The 16,321-nt window shown below is 33.7% G+C and overlaps 1 protein-coding gene across 1 annotated transcript in view; it reads left to right on the forward strand.

The window, feature by feature from the left end:
* The window catches only part of LOC148600359 (uncharacterized), a 139,778-nt gene that overhangs the window by 32,268 nt on the left and 91,189 nt on the right, over nt 1-16,321 (forward strand). Inside the window, exons 18-30 of the mRNA XM_088557441.1 lie at nt 289-486; nt 951-1,157; nt 1,650-1,787; nt 2,212-2,526; nt 3,249-3,341; nt 7,883-8,030; nt 9,278-9,417; nt 10,692-10,909; nt 12,019-12,211; nt 12,667-12,849; nt 13,872-14,069; nt 14,617-14,830; nt 15,430-15,779. Of these exons, the coding sequence (XP_088413567.1) occupies nt 289-486; nt 951-1,157; nt 1,650-1,787; nt 2,212-2,526; nt 3,249-3,341; nt 7,883-8,030; nt 9,278-9,417; nt 10,692-10,909; nt 12,019-12,211; nt 12,667-12,849; nt 13,872-14,069; nt 14,617-14,830; nt 15,430-15,779 (2,595 nt within the window). The remainder of the gene's footprint in view (nt 1-288; nt 487-950; nt 1,158-1,649; nt 1,788-2,211; nt 2,527-3,248; nt 3,342-7,882; nt 8,031-9,277; nt 9,418-10,691; nt 10,910-12,018; nt 12,212-12,666; nt 12,850-13,871; nt 14,070-14,616; nt 14,831-15,429; nt 15,780-16,321) is intronic.

A 16,321-nucleotide genomic window follows, 5' to 3' on the forward strand; every position in this document is an offset into this window, starting at 1 on the left:
ACAATAGATTCTTCCTTTTTAATCACTATAGCAACCACCAGTTTCCATTAATATCATTTTTTATCCCTAGCCAAAAGTGCGAAACTAAACTAAACTGTGGAGTGCTGGCTGTAGTTAGTAACTGTCTTATATTCCTATAAAAGATGGTACATCTAGTATTTTGCACTTAAACATGTTATATTTTCCAGTTCGTTTTACTTTTTCCAATGCATATTTATTGACTTGTAATGATTCATGAAACATATTTTTTTGTTTTAAAAACTATCACACATGTATTTAAACTTCCAGGTGGAACATACCTTGATGAGACCAATGCTACCAGTGTAACTTTATGTAAACCATGTCCAGAGACCAAATATTGTCCCCAAGGGTCAACAACTGATGGTATCATCTGTCCTGCAGGGTTTTATTGTGTAGGAGACCAAGCTTCAGGATTCCAGAATGCCTGTCCTATAGGAACATATGGTCCTGATCAGGGATACAAGAGTATGTATAATCTTACATAGTATCAAGTCTTCATATTCTTTAGTTCAGTTGAGAAGGAAGTTTACTATAGTTATGTAAACTTGGTTATAACACATGAGTTGGAAAGTTTTAGCCATAATTTTCATAAGCATATAAACTCTCAAGTTTTAGGGGCTCACTCAAATTACATTTTACATATGTAATGTTTCTATCCTAAATTTTATTTTATACAGTCATATTTTGAGAATACCCAATAGATGTGTCATCTACCAATTTGCTTAAAAAAATTCTCGGTATGTAAAAGAAATTCAACTTAGTGATTTGGCTTGGCAGTTATTTTTTATTCAAATTTTTTAGTATTGAATTTAGCCTTTTCAGGCTTGCATACATTTTTTTTACTTATTTAATTTGTGTTGATGATTGAATGAATTGAATATTTTACTGGGCTCACATTTCTTATTATAAACAATTCTGTTGTCTTCCAGATGCCTCCGAGTGTATACCCTGTCCTGCTGGTTACTACTGTCCAGCAGGGACCCAGTCTGAACCAAGAACTTCGCCAATTCCATGTGAGCCAGGAACATACAACCCGCTAGCCAACACAGGACATCCTCTGAATTGCAAGGCTTGTGATCCTGGATTTGCCTGTCCTGAAATCAACCAAACTGCCTCCACATTGCCATGTAAAGTTGGTAAGTAGCTTATGATCCTGGATTTGCCTGTCCTGAAATCAATCAGACTGCCTCTACATTGCCATATAAAGTTGGCAAGTAGCTTATGATCCTGGATTTGCCTGTCCTGAAATCAATCAGACTGCCTCTACATTGCATTGTTAAGTTAGTACAGAGCTTACATTATGTAAATAGTAAAAAAAAAAAATTATGTAAACACTTTTTTCAAGACTATTGCACACATTAAAACCGGTCTTAACTGGACTGGATAGTTTGGTCTAATGTATACAGGTTCTTACAGGGACTTTAGGAGATGTCTAATCATAACAGGTTTCCACTTCATTTGAATTGCTGACTCTGGATCCGTTGATGTAAATAATGTACTAAGTTAGTATATGGAAAATAACCTATCTGCCCTAAAGGCTTATAAAAAATCAAATTATATTTTTTTTTATTGTCATTTAATGTCAAATACCTTAACAATAGTGATGAGTTTGTTTTATTTTTTTTCAGGATATTTCTGCCCAGCTGGTACTATTGAAGTGGACCAGTTCCCATGTCCACCTGGATCATACAGCAACAGTACAAACCTGACGTCTGCTGATGAGTGCGATATATGTCCTCTTGGAATGTATTGTGACTGGGCTAGTGGTAAGATTCCATATCATAATTTTGTAAGATGTATGCATAAAAAAGAAACACACAAAAAATTGAGAGGAAAATGTTATTCTAAAGCTGTGTTAGTGTTTAAGTTCATTAAGCAAGATTTTCATAACTTTTAACCTTTGTCTCCTGAAGTTCTGTCTCATTAGCTCATGCAAAATATACACTTGAAATGAATGCAGGCCAATAGCCAGGGGGCTTTGGGGTGATTATGACTTCCTCACCATTGGAAACAAAAAGGTGTAAAACACTGATTAAAACACTGGTTAAGCACTATTAAGTCAGGAAAATTTTGTCCAAATACCCCTCTAAACCCCCTAAAATATATCTGGCTTAGGACATGGGACACAACATAAAGAATGGAAACCTGTTCTCATCAATATGTATTTTGTATTATTTTTTTCGTTTGCAGGATGGCCAGACAACCCACCAGAGCCATGCTTTCCTGGATTCTACTGTCCGCTACAAACTCCCTCATCAAAAACCTATCCATGTCCATCAGGAACATTTTCTGATCGATCTGACCTATACGAGGCTTCTCAGTGTACCCCCTGTACTCCGGGATATTACTGTAATGGAGGCGAGAGTGCAGTGTCTGGAATATGTCCTCCTGGTTATTACTGTCCTGAAGGGACGAGGATTGCTACAGAGTTTGGATGTCCCAATGGAACATACAATGATGGGACAGGACTGTCTGCTGAGTCTCAGTGTAAAAATTGTACTCTTGGTAAGTGTGACCTATTAGGTATAGTCTGACATATTAGGTATAGTCTGACCTATTAGGTATAGTCTGAAGATTTTTCATGCTTGAATGGTGCAAAGTATATAACCAAAGGTTGATCTTGACTTTGCAAAATAAAGCTCTGTATGTGATACTTAATGAATTTTGCAATTAGAAAAAATATAGTTAGGACACATTTACCAAGTTAAATAACCTTTCTTTACATTCATATTTCTTTTTGATTGACAGCATTTGCAGATTTTTCAATTAGGGTCCATACTGTAGTATGAAGAATTAGGGTCCATACTGTAGTATGAAGAATTTGCAATAAGATGTACAAGTTACTGTGAAAGTACTTCAGTTTTTGGTTACCAGTTTTCATGGATTTGGGAAGAAACACAAGTTTGTGGATTCTTGAATTCATGGTTTTGAGATTTTCATTATACACATCAATTGATTCTCCTTTGGAAACCAAATTAATTGCTTTGGCAGCAAAAAAAAACACGTAAAATTGGTACCCCTTGAACAAAACCACTTTCACAGTAGAATTGCTGCATCTTAGTTACTTGGCCCACATGAAGCTTCATATTAACTGCTTCAATGAAATTAAAAAAAAAATGAATATAAACTTTTTTCCCTATGACTTCTTTTGTTTGATTCTACTCATTGAAATTATTAGAATTTGGGATGAAAAAAATGGCTAATTATACTTCATTATATAACTGCAGGACATTATTGTGAGTTTGCTGTGTACGAACCAACTGAATGTGAGGCAGGGACGTACATGCCTTATGGTGATGATGGAACTGGAAATGTTATAGGTAATTGATAATCATTGAAATTGAATTTCAACTAAAAAAAACACATTATTAAAAGAACACTGAAAGCATTTGATGATTTGAACCTTTCATATTTGTTGACTTACTTGAGCTAGAGCTTACTTAAAGGTTTGTTTACACTTATTGAAGACGTTTTGGTGATCTCTGACGGTATTTACTATTTTTTCCTGGTGCAGTTCTTAGTTTAGCCATATCTCTTCTTATTTCCATTCATACTTTGTACCATCTTTTATGTATAAAAAATACATCAGAGTCTTTTACAGATAAAAGTAATATAAGATAAAAATTTCTTTTCTGTCCATGTGAGACTCTCAAGAAGTAATCAGTGATATTAATAATCCCAGCAATTTCAAACTTTTAAAAAAAATAATATAAGGCCAACTAAAAATATTTTCTTGGTTTTCGGGGGCTTCCTCATCTTCTTTTCATCCCCATATCAATGATTTTAAAACAAGTCTCATTTTTTTAAGAGTGTTAAAAACACTCTTGTCACTTTATGGATAATAAAATAATTAAACTTTATGTTTTTTTTTTAAATAAAAATTGGCTTGTGAACCAAGAAATGAATGATGAATGGCGTGACTTTATCATCAGGACTTAATGTGAATTATGAAAGGATTAAACACTGTTTTTCCAGAATTTATAAATTTGTAAAATTGGGCCATTCTCTCAAAAAGCAAAAAGTCCGAAGGAGATTGGGAGTGAAAGGTTTGATCTTACAAACATTCATAAATTATGGAAAAACCATTTTCAATCCTTAGAATTCAAATCCAAAACTATCTGAAATGTATTTATCCTTTCATCTTCTTTGAGAGTCTCATACAGTAAAATTGACACCAGAAATTGACATTGCAAATGGTGGCATTCAAATGACAAAATGACATGAAGTATAAAGGTTAAATAACAACATAAATGGCCAGTCTGTGGTGAAATAATTATAAAATAAAGTTTCTGTGATTTTCTAAGGCACCAACCATTTTTATACCGAAGGGGGGGGGGGGGGCCTGGGATTTTCAATGTCGCTAAATATTTTTTTCTGCTCTTTTTAAAATTATTGAATTTTTTTTCAAAAGCAATTTAATTATAAATGGCAGGTTTTCTTAATTTTTTTTTTTTTTTTTTTTTTTGGTTAGTCAAATTTTTGATAAACAATAAATGGAAAATATTATATAAATATCAAGGGGGGACATTTGAAAGTAAAGACTCAGATAATCAGATATTGTATTCTTGTTAAGACCAAATTAAATTATATCAATTAGGCGAGAAGCAATCTGTGAGTAAATTCATGATTGCATATTATATCTAATTAAAATTCTTGCACACTTATATAGAAAATAAGGGGTGACAGGAGACAACCTTGGAGTATTTCTTGTATATTCATTGAAGGATGGTGAGAGTGTTTGACTGTGGATGACTTGGCATTTGGTGTTTTTGTAGAGTCCTTGGATAACCTTTACAATTTAGTACCTTCCAAAGTGCATTTCTGTTAACTATGCTAAGGCCTTCTTGAAGTCCACGAAGTTTATGTAGAGGGCTGATTGCCATTCTATTTACTCCTCGATGATGACCCATAATGTGGCAATTTAATCAATATATGATTGACTGCATCGGATTCTGGAGAATTCCTTTCCAGTTTTTGGTAGTTGTTCAGGTCGCCCTTTCTTTGGAAGCTTAATGTAGCTTAAACTCCACTTTTCAGGGATTTCGACTGTTTCCCAGATGTTTTCCAACAGGTCATGCAAGGTGATGTAGGGCCCCATGCAGGTCCGAGTGTCAACAGAACAGGTGAAATATTAATGTTCAGGCGGTAAACCCCAACAATCAATCAATCAATCAATCAAGATGTTGTAGGTTTTTTCTGGGTTGATCTTCAAGACCTCAGGTGGAAATTTGGTTCGGTCCTGGGGCTTTTCCAGTCCTTATTCGAAGGGCTTTTATGATTTCATCCTTCGAAATTGGGCCAGTATCAACATCAAGGTCTTCTCCAGGAGCATCTGAATATTTTCTCCATTTAAAAGTGGTCGATTTAGGTCTGTTATCACATTGCCATCTTTTCTTTCACTAGATTGGATGTGTAATGGTCTTTCTACCTGTCAGTTGGCATGTGATGTTGTACTCAGTTTTTGTGTCATTGCTGCCCATTACATCCTTTGCTTTTGAAGCGAGCTCGTTGATGAGGTTCTTTTATCCTGTCTGTTCCTTTCTCTTTACTTCTTTCTTAATGCTTTTATGTTCGCTCATCAACCATTCTTTCAGCAATCTTTTCTTGACCTGGTCAAGTTATAGCTTAACAGACCTATGCTTCTCAGTTGTCTCGATTGTATCGTCAGGTAACCATGGCTTGAATTCCTTAGAGAAAAAGTTCTTCTTGGCATGTTGTGTTATATGTGGATTTTACTCTTTCCAATTTTTGTCTACTGTGCCTCTTCCTTATATTATACTTTCGCCTTCTGATCTTGTCTGGTTGCCATGGCTATCCTGATCTTCAGTTTAGCCACCACAAGTTGATGATCAGATGCTATATCAGCACCTGGATAAGCTCTAATGTCTGTCATGTTCTTTCTCCATCTGGTGACTGTAATGTGGTCTATCTGATTTCTAGTTTTCATCTCTGGAAACACCTGGGTTGTTTTGAGTACCGGGTATATCCTTGTTAGGGAGTTGGAATGTCATACCTCCTATGACCATATCCTTCTAGGAGCAAAAATCTGCATTCTGAGTTCTCCATTTTCGTTAATGTTACCAATTCATTTTCCCGTGATGAGGTGATGAGTTTTCTCCCTGTGTTATCTTTTCAAACTTTGGCGTTCATGTCACCCATTACAATCAAGATGCCCCAAGTGTTGTTCAATCTAGGGTAGCTTGGAGCTGGTTGTAAAACTCTTTTTGTCTTCTTCCTCTACTACGTTGGTAGGAGCATAGCATTGAATGACTGTTACTTTTTGTATCTTTGACATAAATCTTGCCAAGATAAATCTTTCACTCACAGGATTTCATTCTATGAATGATGATTTCGCCTTCATGTTGAATGCGATTTCTATGCCATGTTGATGGTTGCCTTCCTCGTTTTGTGGTCCAGAGTACAATAGATTTGCCCTGAAGATAGTATGACCGCTGCAGATAATGTCCATCTAACTTCGTCCCAAAATATCAAGGTTGTAGTGCTCAGTTTCAATTGCAGCCTTGGCAGCTTTTCCGGTTTCATATAATGTCTCTGCGCTCCAGCTTGCAATCATTGAGGCAGTCTTAAGGGAGAAAAGTTTCATCAGTGGATGAAAAATTATAGTTAAGTGAAATCGAATGTATTTTGTAATACATATACACATATCACAAGTATTTCAGGAATGTTGCATTGGCTTCAGATCATATAGTGAAAATATTAATTAGTTTCATAATTAAATGTATTATGTAAAAGATGAATATATAAATAACTGCATATACATGTGATGATTTTATCTTCAACAGATAAAAAGTGCTATTGAGTAATATTAATAGTTTAATTGATCATGAAAGACGTGCATTATATATCATTGACCAGAGTCTGCTTTAGTGGTAGTTCTAATAGTTGAGAGTATTCAGGGTCATTAATTATATAAGACCAGTGCTTTCGAGATTGTGTGTAATGTTAGAAAGTATTTTTGTTAGAAATGTTAATAACTTTTTATTATTATTATTTTTTTTATTGACTTTAAGTCTGAGAGCACACATGCTGCTAGTGGGCAGCACAGGCTGTATATTTTGCAGTTGAGTAACTTTTTAATGAATTAAAACTTTTGAGATTGTGCAGTAGGCACATTGGACTACTGTTAAGTCTTAAGTGTCGTAAGGTTTCACTCTGTTCCATTTGGATTTAATTGCACTTTCTCTAAGAAATTTACTGAAGACTTAGATAACGTATAAGTAAATTAGAGTAGTTCAGGTTCTTATTAGCAATGTTAAATAACAAATGAAGTTGATTAAAAGACCCATTAAAGACAATAAAGCCATCATCTTGGAACTAATTATGTTGTGCTTGTTTGGGAACTTTTCAACCATAAAGTTAATAAGTTCTTACGCTTGTATGTCGCATATGTCCTCTCCTTTCCTTTTCTTTTTTTAAAATTTTGTTTCTACCTAAACTTTTTTTCTTATGAAAAACAGAATACGACATTTTTTTCACTGTTAAGCAACTTCATTTATTTTTTTCTTGCCACAGCAAAAATATTTTTTTTGTTTTTCTTCAAAGTGAAATTAATATTTTTTTTTCAAAAATATCCCAGGCCCCCCATCAGTATAAAAATGGTCGGTGCCTAATAGGACTAGTTTCTTCATATTGTTGAATAGACACAGTCATGCTGTTGGTCATGTGTTTATCACTTTTTTACCATGGCTGTGGTCTAAAGAGCTGTGTAGCATGTCATATTAGAAACATGGAATTTACAATGTTGTAATAACTGTCATCACTGAAGCCATAGAAGGTAACAACCAATTGTACTTCTTGAAAAAGACATATTCTCATTAGATTGAAATTATCATCTTTATAGGAACCCCTGCTAAGCGACAGTTTGATTGCTATGAATGCCCAGGTGGTTTTAATTGCCCTCAGGGTACAGGAACAACCACACCTATCGACTGTAGTAAAGGATATTACTCTGAACCTGGCCAGTATGTCTGTCAACTTTGTGAAATAGGGTAAGGTTATGATAGAATGAGTTTCTTAGAGCTTCAAAAAATGAGATAAACTACAATAATTGCATGGATTAATTTCAATTTTGAATGATTAAGCACATTTGAAATTTAGTTCAAATTACATACACCACACTTTGTCATTATTTCAAACTGGAAGTCAATAGTCATTGTCTAAAAGTCATACTTGATATTGATATGAATACATTCTGAAGATTTGAACTCCAGCAGAAAAAATTGAAAATAAAAAAATTTTGGCGAGGGCCTTTTGTAATGGGGCAGGCAGGGATAAAAAATGATATGGGCTTATTATAGCTTGTTAGTTAGCTTTAATACAAAAAAGTGGTCAAATGCTTGAAAAGTCAAAAGTGTTGAATTGATCATATGTCTCAATGCAATTTTTAATGATGAGGTCATAACTTGCAACTACTGTATATGTACTAATTTTTGTAATTTTTGCAGTGGAAAAAAAATGGCAAAAAAAAAGTACCTGCCAAATTAATTTGCATTGCTAAATATTACCTAAATATTGGTGACCGCTAATATGTTCACTTGACAGAATCTGTGAAAATCAATAACCACCAATGGAGAGGGGGCGATAAAAGGTCTTATTTTCCTAAAATTCTGCTGAAAATTAACCATAAAGTATTGAATGATTGTCAGTTGTGAATTTGGAGACTTGAATCCATCTTGATAATTCTTGCATAGAAAGGGCGAAAAAAATGCTCAACCTTCATAAATTTTTGTCACTTTCTTGTCATATTTTTGGCAAGGAAATGGTGTCCACATCCCAGAAACAACTTCATATTTAGTGAGAATATTCTTTATTACATAGTTCATCATATTTAAAAAAAACATGAAGTGTTGTTTCTTGGGTGTGGACATACAACAAAATTTATAGTTCTCAGCAGTTTTTGCTAAATAAAGTAAAATTGTGGCACCATTATGATGTCATTACAATGAACTAATGCCACAAAATATTACTTTTCCTTATATTTATATACTTTACTATGGTAAGAACAACTTTTAGCTTTAAGTTGATATTTTTAGGCCATATTCATCGCCTAATGCCCCTACACCTTTAATACATTTAGTTCAACTGTACCCATTTTGTTTTCTGTCAAATCTATGTATAGGAGAAACAAAGGAGAGTGGATTTCTAGATTTAAAGCACATTTCAAAGCAATTTTTTCTAAAGAAAAAATCAATGTACTGATGGATATTTATGTTATTTGTTTTTTTTTATATTTCAGACACTATTGTGATAATAGTACAACATCAGAAGAAGCTATGTTAAATGATAAGAAATGTCCAGCAGGGAAATATTGTTTGGCAGGTCTGAAAGATGTTACTGAAGCAACTGACTGTACTATTGGAAAATATTGCCTTGAAGGTAGGAATACTGTGTACTGAAAGAGTAATGAAGGGTACCAAGGTTTATTCTAAAGAAAAACTCAGTATACTGATCGATTGTTATGTTATTCAGTTTTTTATTTCAGAGTATTTCTGTTACTAAAAATAGAACATAGGGGTCAGATTGCAGTTTTTTGCAAATAACTCAAAAATCGTTGCCTTTAGCAAATTTCTGGCTAAGTAAAATTGTTCAGCAGCATGAGATGGACCTATGCCAAAATTTTCAAAACGATTGGTCAACTGATGTAGGAGTTACGGCTCCTGAAACAGTTTTTTTTTGCATTTGTCGCATGTGCAACTTTGAAAATCTTCTTCTCAAAATCCTTTGCACAGAATTCAAAGAAAGTTGGCATTTATGTTCCTTAGGGTATCCAACACAAATGACTGTTGGGATTGTTGATTCATGAAAAAACATTGCCGTCATTACTAAAAATAGAACATAGGGGTCAGATGGCAGTTTTTTTGCAAATAACTCTAAAACCATTGCTTTTACCAAATTTCTGGCATTGGGTAAAATTGTTAAGCATCATGAGAAGGACCGATGCCGAAATTTTCAAAACCATTCATTGATTAATGTAGTAGTTATGACCCCTGAATCAGTTTTTTTGTTGTTTTTTATTTTTCACATGTACAACTTTGAAAATCTTCTTCTCTATAACCATTTAAGATCATTGAATGAAAATAAGCATAATAGTTCTTTAGTGTATTGTGCTCAAAATGACTGTTGTTATTTTTAATCTGTGAATAGATATGGTTGCCTATACTAAAAATGAAACTTAGGGGTCATGAGACAGGTTTTTGAACAAAATTCAAAAGTTGTTGCCTTTAGTAAAATTCTGGTTCAGGTCATGAAAATGCTATGAAAAGCATTTCCTGCATTTGACAATTTAATTAATTGATTTTAACTTAGCCTGTCTCATTCCTCAAGTTTTTCAAATAAGCAAATGGTTAACCAGGTGAGTGATTCAGGCTCTCTTGAGCCTCTAGTTCAATTTGTTTTGCAGTGATTTTTATGTTTTTGACTTTACTTCTGTCTTTTTTCAGCGATAAAAAATCAGATCTTTGTTTTACATGAGTTACCAAATTTGTAGGAAGATTATTAATTATTTTCTGAATAATTTTATAACAAAAATAAGATAACAGCAGCTATGGGTTAGGTTCTAATGTTTAATGGTCTACATGTTTTTCCCCTGCTTTTAACAAAAAATCATAATGTATTCGATATTCTTATGTTGATATTTTATTATTTTTAAGCCACTGTTGAGGAAACAAATTGCCCAGTTGGAACTGTAAGAAAGACAGTTGGTGCTGCTGCTATAACCGACTGTGCACCATGTGATGCTGGATACTTCTGTGTTGAAGGCTCATCAACACCAACGGGCGAGTGTGAGAAGGGTTACTATTGCCCGACAAATATTATTAATACCTACGGTGCATTGCCATCTCTCATTGGATCTTATGGTTCAAGACAGGTACAATTATAGTTATTGCTTCAGTGAACTCCTGGTGTAGCACACTCACCTCATATGCTGGAGGTCATGGGTTCAATCCCCAGCTGAGTCATACTAAAGATTTTAAAACTAGTAGTCATTGCCATGATGATAGTCATTTTACTTACTTTTTAATGTGATATCAGATCAGCTGTATTTTGAAAAACCTGACGAAATTTTCCATCTGGTCCATTTACACATTTTTGAATAAATTCTTTCCAATATCTGTACACTAAAGATTTTACTTTACTCCTATAATAGAAATAAGAGAATTGGAAAACTGTATCTACAAAGATATGTTGGTGCAGAGTATAGTCTATCTAGTATATTGTTAGCGTACATCTTAGCAAGCTCACTCACATTTATGCTATCTTTATAATGCAGAATATTTTGTTGTAATCTATCACTTAATTTATTAAACAACATTCCTGATGGTCTCATGGTAGAGTTTGGATTGTGAATTTTGACCCTTGGTAGAGTCATGTAAAAACTTTTAAGTTCAAGTGTTTGTAAGAATCAGGCAAAATGGGAAAAATCAGAAATATGCATATCAAGACCCCTTCGATCTGACAATATAATTTCACTCAAGGATGCTTTCACTATTTGAAAAAACCATTATTTGATCTCAGCATCAATGGCTTTGCCCAGAAATTTTTCAATGGAATGTAAGAAAAATGAGGTTTATGACAGAGTTATCTGTCCTTGAGATGTTCATTTTCAGTATATTTCAATGAAACTACAATTCATTGCACCAACATGATATGGAAAATATTGTCTTCTTCTTCATTCTAATGGTGCAGATAGTCAAACTACACTATCAAAATGATGGTTTATTTCGTACCATGTTTCACCCAATGTCTGATTCCTACCAAGCCGTTGGCATATAGGGGTCGAAATATTGTGTCTGATTTGGGTGACATACTAATTGTTGCCTTTTGTTATTGTGAGCTATCATGATAAAATTATGGCCTGCATGTCAGACTAGTGCAAAGCAAGGTTTTTTCTATTATTAAAACATTCTTGACTTGAAATGCTTGATTTATATGTATCAGCCACAGTGTGTAAAACTACATTCCCTCATCATTTTTTAGGCTCAATGTCCAGAAGGAACATTTACCAATGTGACAGCCACACCAGATTTAGCTAGCTGTATAGGTTGCCCAGCCGGCTATTATTGCCCAATTGCCTCCAGTGAACCAACCCTGTGTGACCGTGGGTATTACTGTGTAGCTAACTCTGCCAAACCAGAACCTTGCCCTATAGGAAGATATGGCAATGTATCAGGTTTGTAAAGAGTTGTATTATAGGCTGGTTTTTAATTGGTTGATTTTGGTAATTAATCTGTTATTGATTAAGACTTGTAACCATGCTACCAAATGTTAATGGAGAAGGTTTTAGAAGTTTGTTGTTATACTGTTATACTGTTATACTGTTAAAAGTTTAAAAAAAAATTGGTACTTTTAAATTTGCCTGATTAAATTGTTTATAAAAGATAAAATTAATAAAAAAATAAACTATACATAGCAACTAAAAACAAAACACATAGAAATTGAATAAACAACTGTAACATCACTAAAAATGAGGAGAATGGACAAGGTGCACTGATAGGGTAATCGAGGGATGTTATTGATTTTGCGGAACTACTTTCTTTGGAGAGTTATCCTCTCTGTGACCCATATGCACTTGTGGGGTAATGTAGTGTTATTTTTCTCAAGTTTAATGATGATATTTTTTTCCAGGACTGCCATCTTTGGAGAGTTGTCCCCTTTGTGACCCAGGACAATACTGTGATGCACCAGGTCTCCTACAACCCAGAGCTCCATGTGATCCAGGATATATCTGTATTTTAGGGGCAACTTCATCAGCTCCAACAGATGGCACAACTGGTGCATTATGTCCAGCGGGAGGTTATTGTACTTTAGGTAGGTTTAATGACGTTATGTCATACAAGTTTATGTGCAAAGATAATATTTAAAGTCATAATCAAGGATAATTTTTATTCACAACTTAAGCATTCATAAGTTTATACTGACTGATGTTCTAAGTTGTTAATGAATACTTCACATCTGTGCCACAGAAGTTTTGGTTTCAAAGATCAACATATTAAACTGTAGATGATACCACCTAATTACTTTTTTATCACCAAGAGAAAATCAAGTAACCAACTCTCACTTATTTTTAAGCTGCATTAGCAGTTCATGAATTAAGTTCTGCATTGTTTTTATTATAATCCATTGTATGTAGATGGTTTCAAGAAAGGGATACTGTTTGATTGTTGTTAGAGAATAAGATTCTCTGTGGAATATCCGTGTAAATGTAAAATTATGCTAATGGTTTTTTTGTATTTAATTATTGCAAAATATTTGTAAGTGAATTTACTGTTACTTAAGTTTTGGTTTAAAACATTTTAATATGATTCCTTACATGTACAACGTAATTGTCTCTTTAAAACATGTATTTGGTAGACTGCAAAAATTTCGGTTGAACTATTGTATTTAAAGGGAGCTAACCCAATTCGTTTTATGACACCAAAAATGAAACAAAATGATTGAGAAAATCCAATTAATTATTTCAATCCCATATGCTGTGTACTTGAAAGTATTATGAAAACAAATTCTGTCAATTAAAATGTGTTTTTTTTTGTTGTTTTCAATTTTTCTTATTGTTATATACATGTGCAAGAAATAAGCCTGATCCCTTGTGTATTTTCGAGAAAATGATATTTATTGTGAATTTTTTTAAGATGTGAGCTTAACTGAGACAGATATCTTATAAATAATTTATTTGACACTTTTTGAAATATGAAAACATACAAGTAAAATATCATGAAGTAAACAACTTGTTCTGATGATGTTACACTAAAATTTATAGAGCTCTTACATCAATCAGGAGATAAGTGTGAAAATTGTGAAGAAATATTAATTCTTCTCTTTCTTATTTTCAGGATCTTTTGAAGCCAAGCCATGTCCTATGGGAACCTACAGTAATGTTTCCGGAGCTGTTAATGACTATGACTGTACAGACTGTGACCCTGGTTACTACTGCTCCTCAGTTGCTGGCGGAGAGCCCACTGGAATGTGTTGGGGTGGACACTTCTGTAATGGTAGTGCCAAAGTTCCATACCAATGGGAAACTGATCCAGGTAATTATTGTTGTTATAGAAGGTCATTGCTTGATTTCTTAAGGCCAAAAAAAAATTCATTGTGTTTTAGGTTTCCCCTTCCTATTGCCTTTTTAACACTGATCCAAAACATTTTATTGTTGATTGTTCCAGTAACAATTTTTTTCATTTCAAAAAAAAAATTTTTGTGTTTTAAAATGTTTTAACTTGTTAACCTACCCATTTTTTTTTAGGTGAAATAGGAAACACACAATTATTTTGGCCTAAAATATAATATTTTGGTATTGCTAAATTTGACAGATACCAACTGGTGAACTAAGTAGTTAAGTCCAGAATAAATATTTTGCCGAACTTATTTTGGCATTTTCAGAAAGAAAACTTATATGTGTCAAATATAGCACCCTACAAAAATTACCTGCTATACAGTAATTTGTGTTTTTTCTTCACATCCTGACATTTACTGCTAATATAATTTTTCTTTTTACTGTTTTGCACTGATAAAGAAGAGAGTAAATCATTAAGAGAATTTTACAGAATAGTGATAACTAAACATGATCTTTCTTTGCAGGTCATTTCGCTATAAATGGATCAACGGCCCAAGAAGAATGTCCCATTGCCACGTTCATGCCTTATCATGGCTATGCTGAATGTTTTGAGTGTCCCCCTGGTGGATACTGTCCTAATAAGGCTATGACAGAATTCTTTATTTGCCCTGCAGGAAAATATTGTGCAAATGGAACATATGTCCCATTGGATTGTCCTCCTGGAACATTTTCGGACAGGTGAGAATGAATTGTTGCATAAAATCTAAATATCATTTGCAGAAATACATAATAAGTTCAACAAATTATTATGTCAAAGATTTTTGCATATCTTTTTCACAAAAATATTTTTACTGGAATTCTTCTTTAGAACAAAACAAGCCTCAAATATTGCAGCTAAATTTAAGTTGAATTCTACTGTGAAAAACTAGGGGAAAATTTCCTGTCAAACTTTGGACACCACCATTTTACACATCAGCTAGTCAGAGTTTATCCCATAATAAACACTATTCAGAGGACAATAATGTAATTGAGATTATAAGTCTTGTTAACTCTCCCATCAAACAGTTAACATAAGCTGTTATCTGAGTTTAAGAGTCAGTGAAGTTCGAGAGGATGTTAGTTTAGTTTAAGCACAACATCAAGAAAATAATGCACTATGATAGAAAAATTGAACTGGCAAGTACTGGTAGTACATGTACTATTCTATGCTTATATCAGGAATGCTTCACTGCTGCAATGCATTTCTGCAGCACATAGAGTAAATTATTAATAAGACTTTAATATTTTAAAAAGGAACTGTGATGATAGCTTAATTTTATACCCTACAATTTTTGCAGAGAGAATATGACAGATATTGCTAACTGTACTGACTGTCCTGCTGGCTTCTACTGTCAAGATCGTGGTTCCGTAAATGTCACTGGACCGTGTAAAGCTGGTCATATTTGTTATGGAAATGCCTTGTCTGATGATCCTGTCTTCAACAATGACACAGCAGGAAACAAAACAATTATCACATACGGTGACACATGTCATCCAGGATATTATTGTGTGGAGGGTACTGCAGTAATGACGCCATGTCCCCAAGGAACATACAATCCAGACAGAGGAGGAACGTCACAGGCTGCAGCATGTCTGCCTTGTAAACCTGGGAAATATTGTAATGACACTGCTCTTACTGATGTGTCTGGTAGGTTTAAAGTTTTTAATAAGTGTACTTTGTCTAGGACTTGGAATGTTTATAGATATTCTTTAGTAATGAGTCTTTTAAATCATTTCTTCACTTAAGATGGTAAAGCATTGATTTTCCATAGTGAATTGGGAAGTAGTTTAAATCAAAATTTAGATGTATTATTTTGTCCTATAAAATCTGAAGAAAACTCTGAGAATATATAACTGCATGAAAAGATAAAAAACCTCTTGATATGTACCAAAATTTCTGATTTAATTGAAGCTTTGAACCCAAAAAGAATTGATTACTAAGGATACATAAATGGTTGAATAAGTTATGAAAGTATTAAAACTCGGCTGAAGTTTCTAGAAAAGCAGAGGACGCTTACCCTACCGGTGCACCTGGTCCATGCTCCCAGTTTTTAGTGGAGTCCGAGTTGCTCATTTACTTTTGTTACTTTGTATGTATGATTTTAGTTACTTTATGTTCTTTGTTGTGTATGTCTGTTTTCCATGTCTGGTCTTTATCCCTGGATTACATTATTTTGATTACTGCTATAA

Source organism: Perna viridis, chromosome 13 (genome assembly GCF_037379345.1).
Source record: "Perna viridis isolate PV_CMFRI_1.1 ecotype Kerala chromosome 13, ASM3737934v1, whole genome shotgun sequence".
Lineage (NCBI taxonomy): Eukaryota > Metazoa > Mollusca > Bivalvia > Mytilida > Mytilidae > Perna > Perna viridis.